The sequence below is a fragment of the Polypterus senegalus genome, chromosome 18, assembly GCF_016835505.1.
Source record: "Polypterus senegalus isolate Bchr_013 chromosome 18, ASM1683550v1, whole genome shotgun sequence".
NCBI lineage: Eukaryota > Metazoa > Chordata > Cladistia > Polypteriformes > Polypteridae > Polypterus > Polypterus senegalus.
The window spans coordinates 37,216,694-37,233,956 of NC_053171.1; the positions used below are offsets into that span (position 1 = coordinate 37,216,694).

The 17,263-nt window shown below is 37.2% G+C and overlaps 1 protein-coding gene across 2 annotated transcripts in view; it reads right to left on the reverse strand.

Moving 5' to 3' along the window:
• Window positions 1–882: 882 nt before the first annotated feature.
• mis18bp1 (MIS18 binding protein 1) overlaps window positions 883–17,263 on the reverse strand; it is a 55,875-nt gene continuing 39,494 nt past the window's right edge. For both annotated transcript variants that reach the window (XM_039741552.1, XM_039741553.1), the window contains exons 12-19: window positions 12,339–12,435; window positions 9,457–10,564; window positions 7,703–7,860; window positions 7,248–7,387; window positions 5,134–5,279; window positions 4,880–4,967; window positions 2,143–2,197; window positions 883–1,599 (exon numbers count right to left, since the gene is read on the reverse strand). In XM_039741552.1, the coding sequence (XP_039597486.1) occupies window positions 1,499–1,599; window positions 2,143–2,197; window positions 4,880–4,967; window positions 5,134–5,279; window positions 7,248–7,387; window positions 7,703–7,860; window positions 9,457–10,564; window positions 12,339–12,435 (1,893 nt within the window). In that variant the 3' untranslated portion in view covers window positions 883–1,498. The remainder of the gene's footprint in view (window positions 1,600–2,142; window positions 2,198–4,879; window positions 4,968–5,133; window positions 5,280–7,247; window positions 7,388–7,702; window positions 7,861–9,456; window positions 10,565–12,338; window positions 12,436–17,263) is intronic.

Below are 17,263 nucleotides of genomic sequence, written 5' to 3' on the forward strand. Positions count from 1 at the left end.
AAAAACATACATAATATGTTGATTTTATATTAATTCCCCTTAAATATAATTTTGGCTAGAAATGAAGTATGAAATTTGAAATGTGGATATTTATTTTTTTAAGTTTAAAAAGTATAGGCCAGTAAAGAGGGGGCAGAATTATTTTTAAATTCCTGTTGTGTTTCTATATTAGTAAACACACACACATCTAGGTGATAATAGTATTTATCAATCTACATTATTTATACTTTACCATAAATAAACTAGAGGAAGCTGTATCGTAATAGAGGTAATTTTAAGTTTAATTTATTCATTTGCCTGTTTCTTTGTACATCTACATCTCTAGTGAAGAACACGTTTTTCAAAAGATGAAAAACTCTATTGCATGTTAGTGAAGAAGTGCTGCTAGTGTGCAATGAGCCCTTTTCGATTTCATCTTTAATCTTTACAGTCGACATCACTTGTTATATGCTCACGTACTTCTCAAAGTTTCTCCCTATTCAAGTCACCTCTTACTGGAAGAGATCTTCAATCCATAAATTTTCTTTTTGTGCTCCGGACTGCAATAATGTAAAATGGAAAAATAAAACTTTTTTTCTACTAATTAACCCTAACCCTTTTGATTTAAGAGCTTTTTTTTTTTTTTTTTTAAAAGATATCACGACTATGATTTAAATATCTTCTCTGTAGCAACATAGATTAAGATTTGAAAAATACCTTTGCTTAAGTATGTTTTGTACCGAAACAAAAAATTGTCCTTTTGTTGAAAGTTCATCATCATATTATACACACAAAGTACACTACAAAATGGTCATAAGATTTGTATATATGTTTATCCTTCAGCAAATACACTATACAAGAAACTGATTTACAGAATTTATCAAAGTCAAATTGGATTTTAACATATTTAGAAAATAACATCTGCCACTTTTTTTTTATAAATACAAAATTTACTTCATCATAGATATGAAAAGTACAATACACTGAAAACTAAAACCCATAAAAAAATATGTAAATGCAAATGTTGAAATATACAACTTCACTTATAGAACAGTAAAATGTGCCAGCTACACATTTAAAAACATTTTTAAAACTAGACACCTACAATGAAACAAGCAATCTGATTTCTGAGCTCGAATGGTTCTAATAAAGCTTACATGCCGAGTTATTTGAACTGATGTTATGATGAAAAGCATGAAAACCCTAAGAACAATCAGCTGATGTGGTTCTAAAGAAGGATTATTGCTGAAAATGTATAAATTTTTTGTAACAATGACTTTACCATAAACAATTTAATAATCTTGCAGAAACTGTAAATTTGGTTTACCATGCACATAATTCTGCTAAATCAAAGAACTGAAATTTCTCTTTTGCTTGAACTGAACAGCCATATGAATAAAACAATCAGGCCTTTCTGCTTCTAATTTTTTAAACATTTAAAACAAAGTGTATCTTGGGTGTCCGATTAAGCCATCACTTTGGCTCAAAACAGAAAAAAAGTTAATCTTCATTTCTAAAATTATTCATCCAGGGAAAAGTAGTGATCCTCATCACTGCTATGATTCGACAGTTCTTCGCCATCTTTCTTGAAGAGTTGTCCAACAACAGACTCAGTTTTACCTAAAAACAGGGACGTTAAATGATTTGACTACAAAATAAAATGTAACAATAAGCAAAGCCATGTCTAACACCAGGGACCTCAAGTTTTTTTTTTTTTTGTTTATTACTTATTATGGTTGCTATTACAAGCATCCGAATCAGTAGCTATTACACAAATTATTATATTATACATGATTATCTATATTGGAACAAAGGTAACCCTGCAGATTTTGCACTTATTCCATTTTTTATTGAATATTCACTCAGTGTCACTTTCATTCCTCCTTGACAAATTTCCCAGGTATAAGCAAGGCAGTCTAGTTGAAGTCCTTTAGTATGAAATCAAATTAATTTAAATAGATATTTTGTTCTTCTTTAATTTTCATTCATTTTGAAATTAAAAAATAACTATTGCTACTACTGAGTTAATTCCTTTGAACAGCAGTAATATTTAATTAAAATTATCCTTTTAAGGGCTGAGCACCCCCACCCTTCTCATTTCAAGCTCCGTAGCTATTAAGCATTGCCCCATCTCGGATAATAAAACAGCGTAACCAAACTTACCATCATTCAATCTTTTGGATACTCCTCGAGATGGTGTAGCTAACACTTTAAAAGTCTAAATAAAAATATGATGAGATATTAACAACTCCATTCAATTTTCTCTTTTATAAACATAGAAATTGAATTAGTTAAAACAGTGAAGCTATACTTTGTGTTTTTTTGAGAAACTAATCTATTAGTTTTCAACATAAAACTTAAACCTCCTCAGTTTTTACTTGGAATCTACTTGAAGGAACAAAATTATTGCACAGTAATTTATCCAGAAGACATATAGTAAACTGATCACTTAATTCTTAAACAAACGTCACACAAATGTTATTCTTCAGAAAGGGACAGAATATAGCTACAATAGTTACTTAAAGAGTAGTAAGGCTGTTATAAAAAACTGGCTCAACCACATTGTCTCACATGAGTCAGCTCCACATAACAGCGCTTTATAATATATATGGTTTAATCTAAAACCAAAAAAAGGATAATACAGGTTAAATATCCCTAATTCAAAATCCAAAACTGAGTGCCTGTATGACCCCACAAGTGGAACATTCCACACCTGGGGTCTCGTTTATAAAAATATTTGGATTTGAGTATGAAAATATGCTTTTGCCAAAAAATAGAATCGAATAATGTGTGTGCAGATTAAAATCGGATTGAGTCATTTAGAGTACCCCATGAAGCACTGAGCAACGCTAAGCAACAAAACACAGTGGACAAGTATTGTCCCCAGTGAACTGACATAACTCCTGCTTTCAAAAGTTCTGCACAGTACCATTAATACTGCAGGTGACTTGTGTATTAACGGAATTTCACTGCTCACAGTTAACAAAAGCAGCTTCATTCTAGGTAGATGCCCTTATTGTAATGAACGTTCAGTTAATTGCACCAATTATGTTAGGAAAACTGCACACCAGATCCTTGAGAAGTGACAACAGGTAGCCAGTATAAACTAAAGAAAAACCAAAAAGGTTCTTTAATGAAAAAACACAGCACTGTCCCTCTTAAAATAGGGAACAAAAATACAGTTTATATCAGGGCTCTTCAACTGGCGGCCCGCAGCCCACAACCAGCTTGTTTATATATAAAAAAAAAAATAAAAAAAGATCTGGCTCATTGAAAGCCATTTGTTACCACAGTTAAACTTGTTTCTCAGCACTAATGCACTGATTTCAAATTCCTCAAAGAGAAAACTGCTTGTTCTCATGCTCCTCCCCTTGCTGTCACATCACCCCTGAAGTGCGTGCTCCGAAGCTTCACTAGGTACCGAGATTCAAATACTCCTCTCTTCCAGCTAGCAAACATTTACAAACATGTCTTTCTCAAACTTAACAAAATTGAAAAGCTGACAATGAAATAGACAGCTTAATAATAGAGTGAGAAATATCTATATTTGTACCTGTTTTAACAAAACCCATATGTCTTCTCTGTAACGAGTCTGTAGCTATCATGAAAAAATATAATTTGAGAAGGCATTTTAATACAGAGCACTCAAACTATGACAAAATTTTTCGGTAGGCTCAGATGTTCGTAGATGTAAAGTGGAAAGCCAAGAAATAAGCTATGAAAGCAGATGAGCTATCCTGGTTCGATCATGTTCTGAGCTGGAAAAGGCTACTGCAGCCTCCCTCTTTGTAGCATGGATTCTCGGTAAAAGATAAAACCATTCACTGACTCAGCAACTGCCAAAGAATACATGTTAGCTACTACAGAGGAGGAAGTAACAGACTGCAAAGTAAGGAATAGCCTAACTTCATCCATTCAGAAAATACCTATGTCCAATACAGCAACAATGAGAAGAACTGAAGTACTAGTAAGCAATGTTTTTGAAATCCTTTTAGAAAGATTGAAAAAGGCCGATATGTCACTAGCTGTCGAATTCACCAATGGCAGTGACACTATGTCTGTAAGTGAGATTATTTCGATGAAGACTGCTTCGCGAGGACTTGCCGAGTCTAATTCCACTGGAGGGACAGATTACAGAGGAAACAATTTTTCAGAAAATTGTTTAATTTTTCTTAATGAAAATGGCCTGGATTTGCAACAAGTAAAATCTGATAGTAACACATGGTGTCTCTACGTTGGTGGGAAGGGTGCAGGGTCTGTCAGCTTGGCTGGCTGAACTTGTGCCACAGATGAAATCTTTACATTGCCTGACATATTAAAATCTCTACATTAATCTCTATTCAGCTGGTTTGGCTGCATTTCTCTATTTCATCCTGTGTGTATCCAAGATATCTCATTATGCAAATGCAAGTATTCCAAAACCCAAAAACACCTGGAACCTAAATGACTTCTAGCCCAAGGTATTTCAGATTAAAGATACTCAACTTGTAAGTGAAAACTTGTATCCTGTAAGAAACCAAGAAAGCTAAAATTGGCCCTATATGCAATATACACATTTGAAAAAAAAAAAACTTCATATGTTTAACTCATAACCTGGCATTTACTAATATTGTTTAAACACACATACACAATAAACCTGTATGTTTAAAAATATATTCAAAATAAAAAGCAGACACAAATTCCTTATTTAATTAAATGTATTATTTGCTTACTAATAGAAAACTAGGATACTGCTGCACTGTTTTAAAGAAGGGGTGACAAGCTCACCTACTGCAGGATTTATATTTGAAACAACGTCAAACCAATATCTGCAAGGTTTGGTTTTGGAAAGAGGATATGTAAACAGTCTTACAACTGCATTATAACCACTTTATTTAATCTTACTCAGATGAATACCTACCGGGTGGATTTTAACATTGTACCAGTTCTTTAGCTTTCTTCCTTTAATTTGTCTTTGAAGGTTAAATACATACTTATCATTATCATCTCTGGAGAAACAAAGAAATAAAATGAAAAGTAGATTAAACTTTGAAATTAAAGGGGGTGTTTGTTGAGGGGCATCATATTACCAAGTAAAAACATCATTCCAGTTACAAATGAAAAGCATATATTTTTCAAATAATACTAAACACATTTTATTTAAAGAGGTCTTACCCATTTACAGAACGGAGCATACCAGGACTAATATAGTGGCTCTGAGGTGTTTTTGATGTTGGAAAAATATCAGACGATGGGGTTACGGGATTGTTTCCAGTTAAATTAAAAGTAAGGTCATCATTTTTGCCAGTAAAAGAAGGTAACTGAAATTAAAGAATCGAATTAAGAAATAAATAAATGCACATCTAACTTGCAGTGATGCATCAAATTTCAAATTTAATTACAGTTTATAGCAACAACAACGATGGTCAGAAAGCTCAAGATACACTTAAATAAGTCACTGTCCTCATTTCAATAATACTTTTGCAATGTAGACATGTCAGATGTTTCCTTCACAATGAACCTCATTCACCTTCTTTGATGCTCTGCTATCGACTGAGCAAATGATACAGAAAATTACATCAGTTATTAATGTTAAACAAAATATTTCATACAGTACTTACATATCTCAAAAATAAAAGCTTTAGATTCATATGAAATTTAAAACTTTTCTGAAAATGTAAATCATCCCTAAAACATACACTTACAGAAACTAGGGATGGCTGATGCTTATGGAAACATTTTTCCTTCTGTACCAGTCAGCTTAATCACATCAATGTACACATTAGAATTCAAGAACCCCCAAAACAAATGGTGGGGTGGGGAGCAGGTGTTTGGACTAATCTCAAACACAGGCTGCATGGGCTTGGGACAAGGATCAGGCTTTAAAAAAAAAGGATTCATCTCAAGGGAAGGAAAACAATACAAGATGAAAGACTGACAGAAACTGAAAGCGATAGAAGCTACAACTAATTATTGTAATATATTAGATCATTTAAATATTGGAACCTGAGTAACTGCCATTTAAATTTGGCACTATTAGATCTTTATATGTTACTATAAGTGAACATTACTTTTAACAAGTTACGGGATGAAAATTCCAGTTCTAATACTAAAAGCCAACAAGTCAGTTTCAGTAAGATTGCAGTCAAATTTGCTCTCTTTCTGCCTTGCAGTTAATGCAGAAATGCAACAGCCAAGGTAAGTCGAAGTTTATGAAACTTCTTCAAATACGTAGTTATATAATTCAGTCTACTCTTAATTTTAAGGGTTCATGGTTTAGTTTTGCAAAACCGGCTTCCAACTGACATGCTATTTTTAAGTCAGATCTTTTACTTCAGACTTGCATTGATTTCATTCAAAATCAAGTCTGTACTTAAATTCTTAAGTTAACATACTATACAAATTTTTACTGTGTAAAATACGAAAGGAATAATTTATAAACCGTCCTGAAGGCATTATTTTAAGGCATTTAAAATCATCTCCTCAAAGTACAACAAAAATGACCTTACATTTAAACCTAATGTCAAAACTCTCATTGTGCACACTGCCTATTGCACTTTGTTTGTCAAGATAACAAGTCAAAAATGTACCAGCTAGCAGTTATGAACCAATTATTACTGCATATACATGTGCTGAGGTTTCTAACCATGGCATGTACATCACAGATATAGGAAATGAAACCACTAAAGACAGTGATCAATTAAGGGTGACATCATAGCTAAATTACACACTCAGTATGCTCCAGGCAAGGTAAATTGCTGAGGATAAGACTGGTTGACCAATCTGTCCAGGGTTTGTATGAATTGCACTTTTTCTCAGGATCTTCTACCCCCAGAGGTTCACTTTTAGCTGATTTCAAGCCACACTTAATTTCTACTTCTCCTTCAGTAATAATTGTTATACTTACGATATACTGTACTGTATACTAATTTTGTGCATTACTATTACAACTGCTAATCTGTCTTGCTTTCAGCTTGTGAAGCACATGTCAACCTACTGTACATATCAAGTGTTACCTTAGGCCTAATACTCTTAATACCTTTTAAAGATTACAGTTCATAAATTCAGCTGAGATATGCTTCATAAAACAAATTAACTGTGCTGGACTACATAGGAATAAGGAAGAACATTTCTGTAGTATAGCAAGTGATCTTTAAGGAAGACAGATTTCAAATACTAAAAAAAAAAAAAAATCTTAACCCAATTGGTTGTGGTAGTTTATTTAATGATTGCTTAAGCAAATGGTCAAATATTGAAAACTATAAATTTGTCAAATTATGCCGTCATACCTTTACTTTTCTATTCCCTAATGGAGATGCACTAAAAATGTCATCATGTTCATCTTTTGATATCTGCTCCAGAAACTGACGCATCTGTCTCTTTCTTTTCAGGGTTCCAACTTTTGCATTTATTGTTAAGGGGACCTTTGCTAAATGAAAATAAAGACAGATTACAACGATCACTGTTACTGTTAGCAGAAATCTATGTAAACTGTCAATATTCATAAGACTGATTCATTAACACACTTTAATTACCACTTTATATGTGCGTAACCTTAAAAGTAAAATAATGTTAATGCAGTGAAATAATTCTATGCATTTTTTGTGGCAAACTTTTTCCTGTAACTGCAATTTTCAAGTCTTAATTACCAAAGCAATGCCTCATTCTAAAAAAGTGTTATTTATCTTTTAAAGTCATTTATTCAAGAACAAAAACATAAAAATATAACAAATACACTGCTAACCTGGAGCCCTTTGTTCCTTCTTCTTGCAGTTGATTTTCCTGTTTGTCTGATGAACTTCCATGTATTTCTTCTGGCATTCTGTTGCTGATCGAGTCCCAACTGCCATTGAAATATCAACCCAGTAATCTTTTTTCTTTTTTGGAATACTTGCAACAGCCCTAAACAAAGAAATAAGATCATGGGTTTGAGAATATTTTAAAAGTAGTTCTGCTGTTGTCATAATTTACACTAAGCTTTTACCTGTGTTTTTCTAATAATTCTGTAACAGGAAAATGAACAGGGAAATGATCACTTAAGAAAAATAAACCATTCCAACTAATCAAATGCCAATAACACCATTAATCTGTACATAAAGCTCATTTATAAAAACAAAATGCATCAACATACAATTTACAACACTTATTCAAAACTGTTGAACGCAGAACTTATTTTTCTCTTACAAAAAGAACAAAATCTTTGTCCCCTAATAAGGGCTAAAGGCCCTTCTGCCTTCTTTGCTTTTGCTAAAACATACAAATTTAATACTATATATAAAAAAATCTGGTGACTATGATCTAGAAAAAGAGAGTTCTGTGCAAACTACAAAGGCTTTGTTCTTCACTGCAGGATGTAAAAAATTCTACTATATTAGGAAATACTTCTGTACTTTGCTTTATTTAGGAAGGAAAACATACACAGACCAGAATGGTGTTTACTCTGACATATTAAAAACACAATAGAATGTTAAGACGATTTAAATGCAGTTCATCAATTCCTATTGACCTCTTCTTCTTAATCAAAGTAATTGTTTAATATTGTGTGTTGTATGATATTGTAAGAAATCACACAGTATGCAAAGACCATTAATTCCAAAATACAGGATGCAAACTGCAAATTAAACAAGTTATTTATTCATTTTCATGCCTACTTATTTCAGTCTTGGCAGCACAAGACAGGAGAAAAAAAATGGATATAATTCCAGCCCACTGTAGGTCTCATTTGCTCACAGTAATATTCCAAATCCTGAAATTAATTTGTGGAAGAAGTGGGAGATCTCTTTCTTGTAACATATATAGGGCATTTTACAAGCTTTGGGAGATTACAAAAAAAGTATATGATCATTTGTGACTACCTAATTTATCTTACCATGTGCATGTACTATACTAAATTTATTCACTTACACTTTCTATCCAACAACTAAAAATAAATACTTCTTAAAATCACTATCATAAAAAAATAATAATAATGTGACACATATAAAAATGCATTGGTGACTAAAAGTGCATAATGACAAGTATCCAGTATTCTATCTTGCAAACTGTTAAGTTTTCAAATTATTTGTTTCTAATAAAATAAATGTCATTTACAGGAGTATAATTATGCATTCCCTGTCAACATCTATAAATACAGTATGCACACTCTCTAAATTATTTGTAATGAATCAACAAAGCAATTAGATGCTAAACGTTTGTCCTATTTGTTTAGGGCAGTTACAGTAACAAGGGGCAATTTTGGTCTGGTAGTGTTGTGTTCTCCTTAGCCGCTATCTTTAGACTTGGATATCTGAGAATACAGTATTTGACAAGCAATTCAGTATGTTTTCAAATCCCTTTATCTGAATTGAAAGAATGCAAGGTGACAGGACCTGTTGCAGGTGGTTTTCTGAATAGCTGGAATCAACTGTGGAAGAGGCACAGCTCCAGGTGGCACATTAATGCATACACCTACAGTGACTAAAATCAGGACAGAAGAAAGAAAAAAGAAAAAAAACTTACAAATGCAGTCTTTGAAGCTCTTCCTTCATCCAAGGCATCTCATTTACCACTTCCTTATTGCATACTTGATTGACATGCATAGACTGACTGGGCACCAATTTATTTCTTGAAGTCCCAATTGTTTTTTCACATGGCACTGATGTAGGTGTCCCTTCAGTTCCCAGGAAACAACCTGTACCATTTTTAAAATGCTTGATACTACCAGTTGGAGACTTGGAACTGTTAAGGCTGTCGTCAGTGCTGTCCTGTTTTGAATCACAATTCCCTAAATCCTCTGAATGTTGTTGACTGACCACAATGTTTGGATTTCTTTTCTTTGTTTGAACAAGTCTGTAGTTCGCTGTTGTATTCTTTTGATTTGTTGATATATCAAACACATCATCTACAGTATTAACTGTACTGGAATCAAAGCCTGAACGCCAGCTATACCTTTTTGCAGATTGCTCAAATTTAGATGTTGACTTTTGCCGATTTACCTTCTTGCGAAAAGATTGTTTATCAGAATGCATGGGTTTTCCTTTAGACTTGCGAAAAGATGATCTTACCTTGGAAGTAATACAACAGTCATGTCCCTCCTGTGTTGCAAGTGAACATTCTGGTGATTGACTCTTTTTACACTGACGACTCCTCACATTTGAGAATAAATGAGCTGATTTGTCAGAATCAGAGTCACTAATATGAGTATTCATTTCCTGTAAGATATTTTTCTTTTTCATACATGCTTCATTTTCAACAAATTGTTGTACTACAGTACCTGTAGTTATATTACTGTAGTTGTTTGAAGATAACCCAAACAGCCTGGTCTGTGATGATCCTCTGGTTTTGTGTGGCACTTTGACCTTCCTCTGAAATGAAATCCTTCCATCCTCACTTGAACAATCACATTTATCATCGGAATGCAACACTTCACTTTGGCTTTCTGATAAAGAATAGGTAAGACCACTGTTGGACAGCTGGTTTTCGTTAAATTTAACATGATACCTTGAACATTGATCTTTCAACTGCTTAACAGATCGCAATGGAGTTAGAGAAACTACCACATTTTCTTCATTTGGTTTGTTCTTTAATCCATTTTGTTTTCTGAAATTTAGTAGATTCCCTCTATAACCTAGTCAATTACAAGCAAAAGACAACTGGTTAAAAAAGATTTTTTTTGTGTTAACAGACATTAGGTCAGATTTCTTCCCAATTTTGTCTTTGTATAATATGCATGCTCATTCAGGTTGGGTTATACAATATTTTATTCCCTCAGAAAATAGATAAAATACACAATTTATTTCTTTATTTTTACATCTTCACAGCTGTAAAAGGAATTGTTTGCCTGTTACACAAAAGGACCAACTTAAAAAATATTTTGTATACAAATATTCAGTAGCCTCACCCAGAAAAGGGAAACTGAGGCCCTGCCCTGGATTTAGGCCAGTAGGGGAGTTCATCAGAGAGCACCTGGTGGTTGGGCCTTTACCTGTGGGACAAAGCAAGGCACAGCCCAAACAAACAAGCAACATGGAACCATCCTCCAGTAGGCCAACCACCTGCAGGAGTTTTCATAAAGGGTGCAGCTTAAATGACCTTAGAAGGCAGCTGCCTTGGCAGACCAAACCTTGGCTATCAAAACTAACTCTAGGGACATGGAATGTGACCTCTCTGGTGCCAACCAGTGTCCTAAGAAAATATTGAAAGATTCCACCTAGCTCACAACATTCGCGCACATGTCCTGGTGCTACTGTCTACTGCCCAGAGAAAACAACACTAAAAACTAGGTATACTCCCTTTAGAGGACAGTGCTTCCACATTGGACAAAAGCATTCTACAGGTGTCAGTGTGGCTCTCCATATCCCTATAGTTCTTCTACAGGATTAACAGCTACCTGTGCCATCACAATAGTGCCTTTTTCCCAAGCAACATCTTGCCACCTAGGTATCCTTCATAGTACGCACATGCACACACACAATAGTATTTATACTGCTATAGGAATAAGAGTACTACTTCTAGGAATTTTCTTAATATGTAGATAATACTTCATTAATTTACCACTGTTATATACTATGGAATGCAAAGTGAGCACTCTTTTGGTCTTGAAACGAGTAGAAAGGTTATTTTCTCCGGCATTAGTTCTAGTTTTCCTCTCCTCTCTTTACTAGTCAAGGAACTATAGCATATTTTATCAAATCAGATTTTGAATTTTGCGATTTTAACTATTAGATACTTACAAACTATGGATTCTTACATTTTGCCTCTTAGGTGAACAAATATATACAAATGTTATTGGGAAAGCACAAAAATGCTAATGATACATAAACACAAGAAATTCAAAGGTGCATACAACCTTAAAACATGACAACCATTGAAAAGAATGAGTCAAAAACATGTCATAAAAACTACAATATCTTTACAAATTATAAAGAGAGAATAAATCAAAAACACAATCCCACTAAGTAAGCCTTCCTGCACAAATACATCAAAGACCTGATTCACTGGTAAATCTTTTTTTCACTTACTGTAATTCATACTGTTACTTACAGCACTTGTTTACATGATAGCGATAATGCTGAATATTAGATATTGCACTTATAAGGATCCTACTATTCAAAGATCAACTAGTCATGGAAAACACAATGGTGTTATTAATAAATAACACACCAAAAACATTACATATTTATATTGTCATCATGTGGGCTAAGTGCAACAGAAATCATTGCGATAAATCTCTAAATCTAAAAAGGTTTGAAAGCACTAAGTATTTGATACACTTGAAAATAGATTTGATATGGATATTAATACTAAAATCATTTTAAAGACATCTGATTTGTTAATAAATTCACATCTGTAAATACATAATGTACAACAGAGACACACTGCATACAAGACTAACAACATACCTTTTAGATTTGGTGTTTTCTTTCGGTTATCAGAGTAAGGTTGTCTTTTGGTGTGAACTTTTGGTGTGGACAGCTTAGATCTGTAACTTGGCATTACCTAACACCAAATAAGATATTTATATGTCAAACATGGATATTAGATTGAATTCCCCAAAAAAAAAAAAAAAAATTGTATAAACACAATGTTGTGAAGAAAGGGAAACTTTAAGGCAGATTAATGCAAAACAAAATCAATTTATCAACATTTATGTTTCAAAGAAAACTTTGCTTAAGGCATGTTGCCAGGAAGCACACCACATTAAACAGGCACCAGTTGCGCCTTTTCCTGTTATTTTAATAGGAGCAAGTTAGATCAAAATACCATTAAACCAGGACAATGCAATGCATCTTATAAAATTATATCCCTACGCTCCATGTGTTCGTGGCAGGGATATTTAATTGTGCTGACTCTCATATCCGCTATATCCTGGAAGCATCAGTACACAGTAGGCCATGCTTACCTACAAATAACAGATGACGATGATGACAAAAAAATAACCGATACAAAACATTAACAACTAATAATATTTTTCTATCATAAAAAAAAAAAAAAAAAAAAAAAAAAAAAAACACAAAACAACACTAGGGACAAGATTTTTTTTTTTCCAGCGACAAGATGTGAGCTTTTGAAGAGAGACAGAGAGACACTTTCACATCCTGCGAGATGGGCAAGTCACGTAATACTTACAACCTTTGGAAGCAAGTCCCATGATACACATGCAGAGCAGGTTAGAGATAATGGAAGTAGTAAAATTCGAAAGTCACAAAAGAATGACAGTAAAGATCACATTAGCGCAAACAAACAGAAAATATTAATCAGTGAAATAATGGAACAGCAAAAAGAGATCGACTAGTGTTAGAGGATGTCTGGGTGAGAAAAGGGACTAAGCAGTGACTCAACACACAGCCACTAATGTCTAAACCGCTGGCAACAAAAGTGAGACACCCCTAAGTGAAAAATGTCCAAACTGTGTCCAATTAGCCATTTTCCCTCCCCAGTTTCATGTGACTCATTAGTGTTACAAGGTCTCAGGTGTGAATGGGGAGCAGGTGTGTTAAATTTGGTGTTATCGATCTCACGCTCTCTCATACTCGTCACTGGAAGTCCAACATGGCACCTCATGGCAAAGAACTCTTCGAGGATCTGAAAAAAAGAACTGTTGCTCTACATAAAGATGGCCTAGGCTATAAGAAGATTGCCAACACACTGAAACTAAGCAGCAGCATGGTGGCCAAGACCATACAGTGGTTTAACAGGACAGGTTCCACTCAGAACAGGGATCGCCATGGTCGACCAAAGAAGTTGAGTGCACATGCTCAGCTTCATATCCAGAGGTTGTCTTTTGAAAACAGACGTACTAGTGCTGCCAGCATTACTGCAGAGTTTGAAGCCGTGGGGGTGTCAGCCTGTCCGTGCTCAGATCATACACTGCATCAAACTGGTCTGCATGGCTGTCGTCCCAGAAGGAAGTCTCTTCTAAAGATGAAGCAGAAGAAAGCAAAACAGTATGCTGAAGACAAGCAGACTAAGGACATGAATTACTGGAACCATGTCCTGTGGTCTGATGAGACCAAGATAAACTTATTTGGTTCAGATGGTGTCAAGTGTGTGGGAAGGCAACCAGGTGAGAAGTAAAAAGACAAGTATATCTTGCTTACAGTCAAGCATAGTGGTGGGAGTGTCATGGTTTGGGGCTGCATGAGTGCTGCCAGCACTGGGGAGCTATAGTTCATCGAGGGAAAAATGAATGCCAACATGTACTGTGACATACTAAAGCACAGCATGATCTCCTCCCTTTGGAAACTGGGCCGCAGGGCAGTATTCCAACATAACCCCAAAAACACCTCGAAGACGACCACTGCCTTGCTAAAGAAACTGAGGATAAAGGAGCTGGACTGGCCAAGCATGTCTCCACACCTAAACCCTATTCAGCATCTGTGGGGCATCCTCAAAAGGAAGGTGGAGGAGCATAAGGTATCTAACATCCACTAGCTCTGTGATGTCATCACAGAGGAGTGGAAGAGGATTCCAGTGTCAACTTGTGAAGCTCTAGTGAACCACATGCCCAAGAGAGTTAAGGCAGTGCTGGTAAATAATGGTGGTCATAATTTAGACATTTTTCACTTAGAGGCGTACTCACTTTTGTTGCCAGCGGATTAGACATTAATGGCTATGTGTTGAGTTATTTTGAGGGAACAGCAAATTTACACTTTTTACTACTTTAGATTGTATCAAAGTGTCATATATTCAGTGTTGTCCCATGAAAAGATATAATAAAATATTTACAAAAATGTGAGGGGTGTACTCATGTTTGTGAGATACTGTATATGCACACACATACATGTATAGGGAGGTCCAGATCTAATTATGCAGATCCAGATTGTCTGGATGACTTTGATTTATGCGGGGACAATTCCAATTCGGTGCAAAGACAATTTTTCATGTCGTCAGTTTGCACACTTCTCAATGGTCCGGGATTTTTCAGGCGATTTTCTATGTAATAAACTTAAGCTATAGCATAATGAAAATTGAATAATAAGATCTGGACCACCCTATACAAAGAGAGAGAGAAATTTATTTGCTTCAAATGAAAATTTAGCTGTTTACAAGAAAGTAGAAACATGCCCTTTTATGAAAAGTTAATGCATGTGTGCTTTTCTTGTATTTCAGCATGTTATCTAATGTTGTTTAAAAAGCAACCATCTGTTTGCCATTTGTATTAGAAATAAAGTTCTGTTGAGGATATGTTCACACTTTTGACAGATCCCTGTGGTATATTAACATCAAGATCCCACTGGGAATCCACAAAACACCAGTGGTGATGGGCAAACTCCACTTTGTTCGCAGAAATCACGGAAGTTTTTGCAAATATTGTCAAACTCTGCGAAATGCATTGAAGTCAATGGGGAAGGACTAACTGAAATATATTTGACTGGATTTTAATGGTGCAATTATTTTTCAAGTGTGCCTGACTGCTACGGAAACAACATCTGCCAACTATACTGGTCCGATTATTGTCGCCAAAAAAGTGACCTGTGCGGCAGCAGTGCCAACCACTACACCCATCATCATCAAGTTCTTCCATGTGAACCCTGAATATCATGAGGACTAATTGAGGTCATTTATGTTAGGTAGAATGTCTAGAGCTCCTCCTTGAACCGTCACCTTATCGTGGTGGAGGGGTTTGCGTGTCCCAATGATCCTAGGAGCTATGTTGTCCGGGGCTTTATGCCTGGTAGGGCCACCAAGGCAAACTGGGCCTAGGTGAGGGATGAGACAAAGAGCGGTTCAACAAACCTCCAATGATGAGTGAAACCTTTGGACGACGTTTTCCCTTGCCGGACGGGTCACGGGCCCCTCTGGAGCCAGGCCTGGAGGTGGGGCTCGATGGCGAGCCTGGTGGCGGGCCTGCACCCATGGGGCTCGGCGGGCACAGCCCGAAGAGGTAACGTGGGTCCTCCTCCCCATGGGCTCACCACCTATGGGAGGGGCCAAGGAGGTTGGGTGCAGTGTGAGTTGGGTGGTGGCCGAAGGCGGGGACCTTGGCGGTCTGATCCTCGGCTACAGAAACTGGCTCTTGGGACGTGGAATGTCACCTCTCTGAAGGGGAAGGAGCCTGAGCTAGTGCGCGAGGTCGAGAGGTTCGGCTAGATATAGTCGGACTCACCTCGGCGCACAGCTTGGACTCTGGAACCAATCTCCTTGAGAGGGGCTGGACTCTCTACCACTCTGGAGTTGCCCCCGGTGAGAGGCGCCGAGCAGGTGTGGGCATACTTATTGCCCCCACTGGAGCCTGTGCATTGGGGTTTACCCGGTGGGCGAGAGGGTGGCCTCCCTCCGCCGGGTGGGGAAGGGTCCTGACTGTTGTTTGTGCGTATGCCAACAGCAGTTTGGAGTATCCACCCTTTTGGAGTCTCTGGAGGGTTGCTAGAGGGCATACCTTCTGGGGATTCCCTCGTTTTGCTGGGAGACTTCAATGCTCCGTGGGCAATGACAGTGAGACCTGGAAGGGCGTGATTGGGAGGAATGGCCCCGATCTGAACCGGCGGTGTTTTGTTATTGGACTTCTGTGCTCGTCATGGATTGTCCATACGAACACCATGTTCAAGCATAAGGGTGTTCATATGTGCACTTGGCACCAGGACACCCTAGGCCTCAGGTCGATGATCGACTTTGTGGTCGTGTCGCCGGACTTGCGGCCATATGTCTTGGACACTCGGGTGAAGAGAGGGGCGAGCTGTCAACTGATCACCACCTGGTGGTGAGTTGGCTTCGATGGTGGGGAAGATGCGGTCAGACCTGGTAGGCCCAAGCGTGTTGTGAGGGTCTGCTGGGAGCGGCTGGCAGAGTCCCCTGTCAGAAGTAGCTTCAACTCCCACCTCCGGCAGAACTTCAACCCGTCCCGAGGGAGGTGGGGACATTGAGTCGAATGGGCCATGTTCCGTGCCTCTATTGTTGAGGCGGCTGACGGAGCTGTGGCCGCAAGGTGGTGGTGCCTGTCGTGGCGGCAATCCCGAACCCGTTGGTGGACACCGGTGAGGGATGCCGTCAAGCTGAAGAAGGAGTCCTATAGGACTTTTTGTCCTGTGGGTCTCTGGAGGCAGCTGATAGGTACCGGCAGGCCAAGCGAACGCGGCTTCGTTGTTGCTGAGGCAAAACTTCGGGCATGGGAGGAGTTTGGAGGCCATGGAGAGCGACTTTGGACGGCCGAGGAGATTCTGGTCCACCGTCCGGCGTCTCAGGAGGGAAGCAGTGCAGTGTCAACACCGTATATGGTGGGGATGGTGCGCTGCTGACCTCGACTTCGGGCGTTGTGGGTGGGAGGAGTACTTGAAGACCTCCTCAATCCCACTAACATGCCTTCCAATGAGGAAGCAGAGCCTGG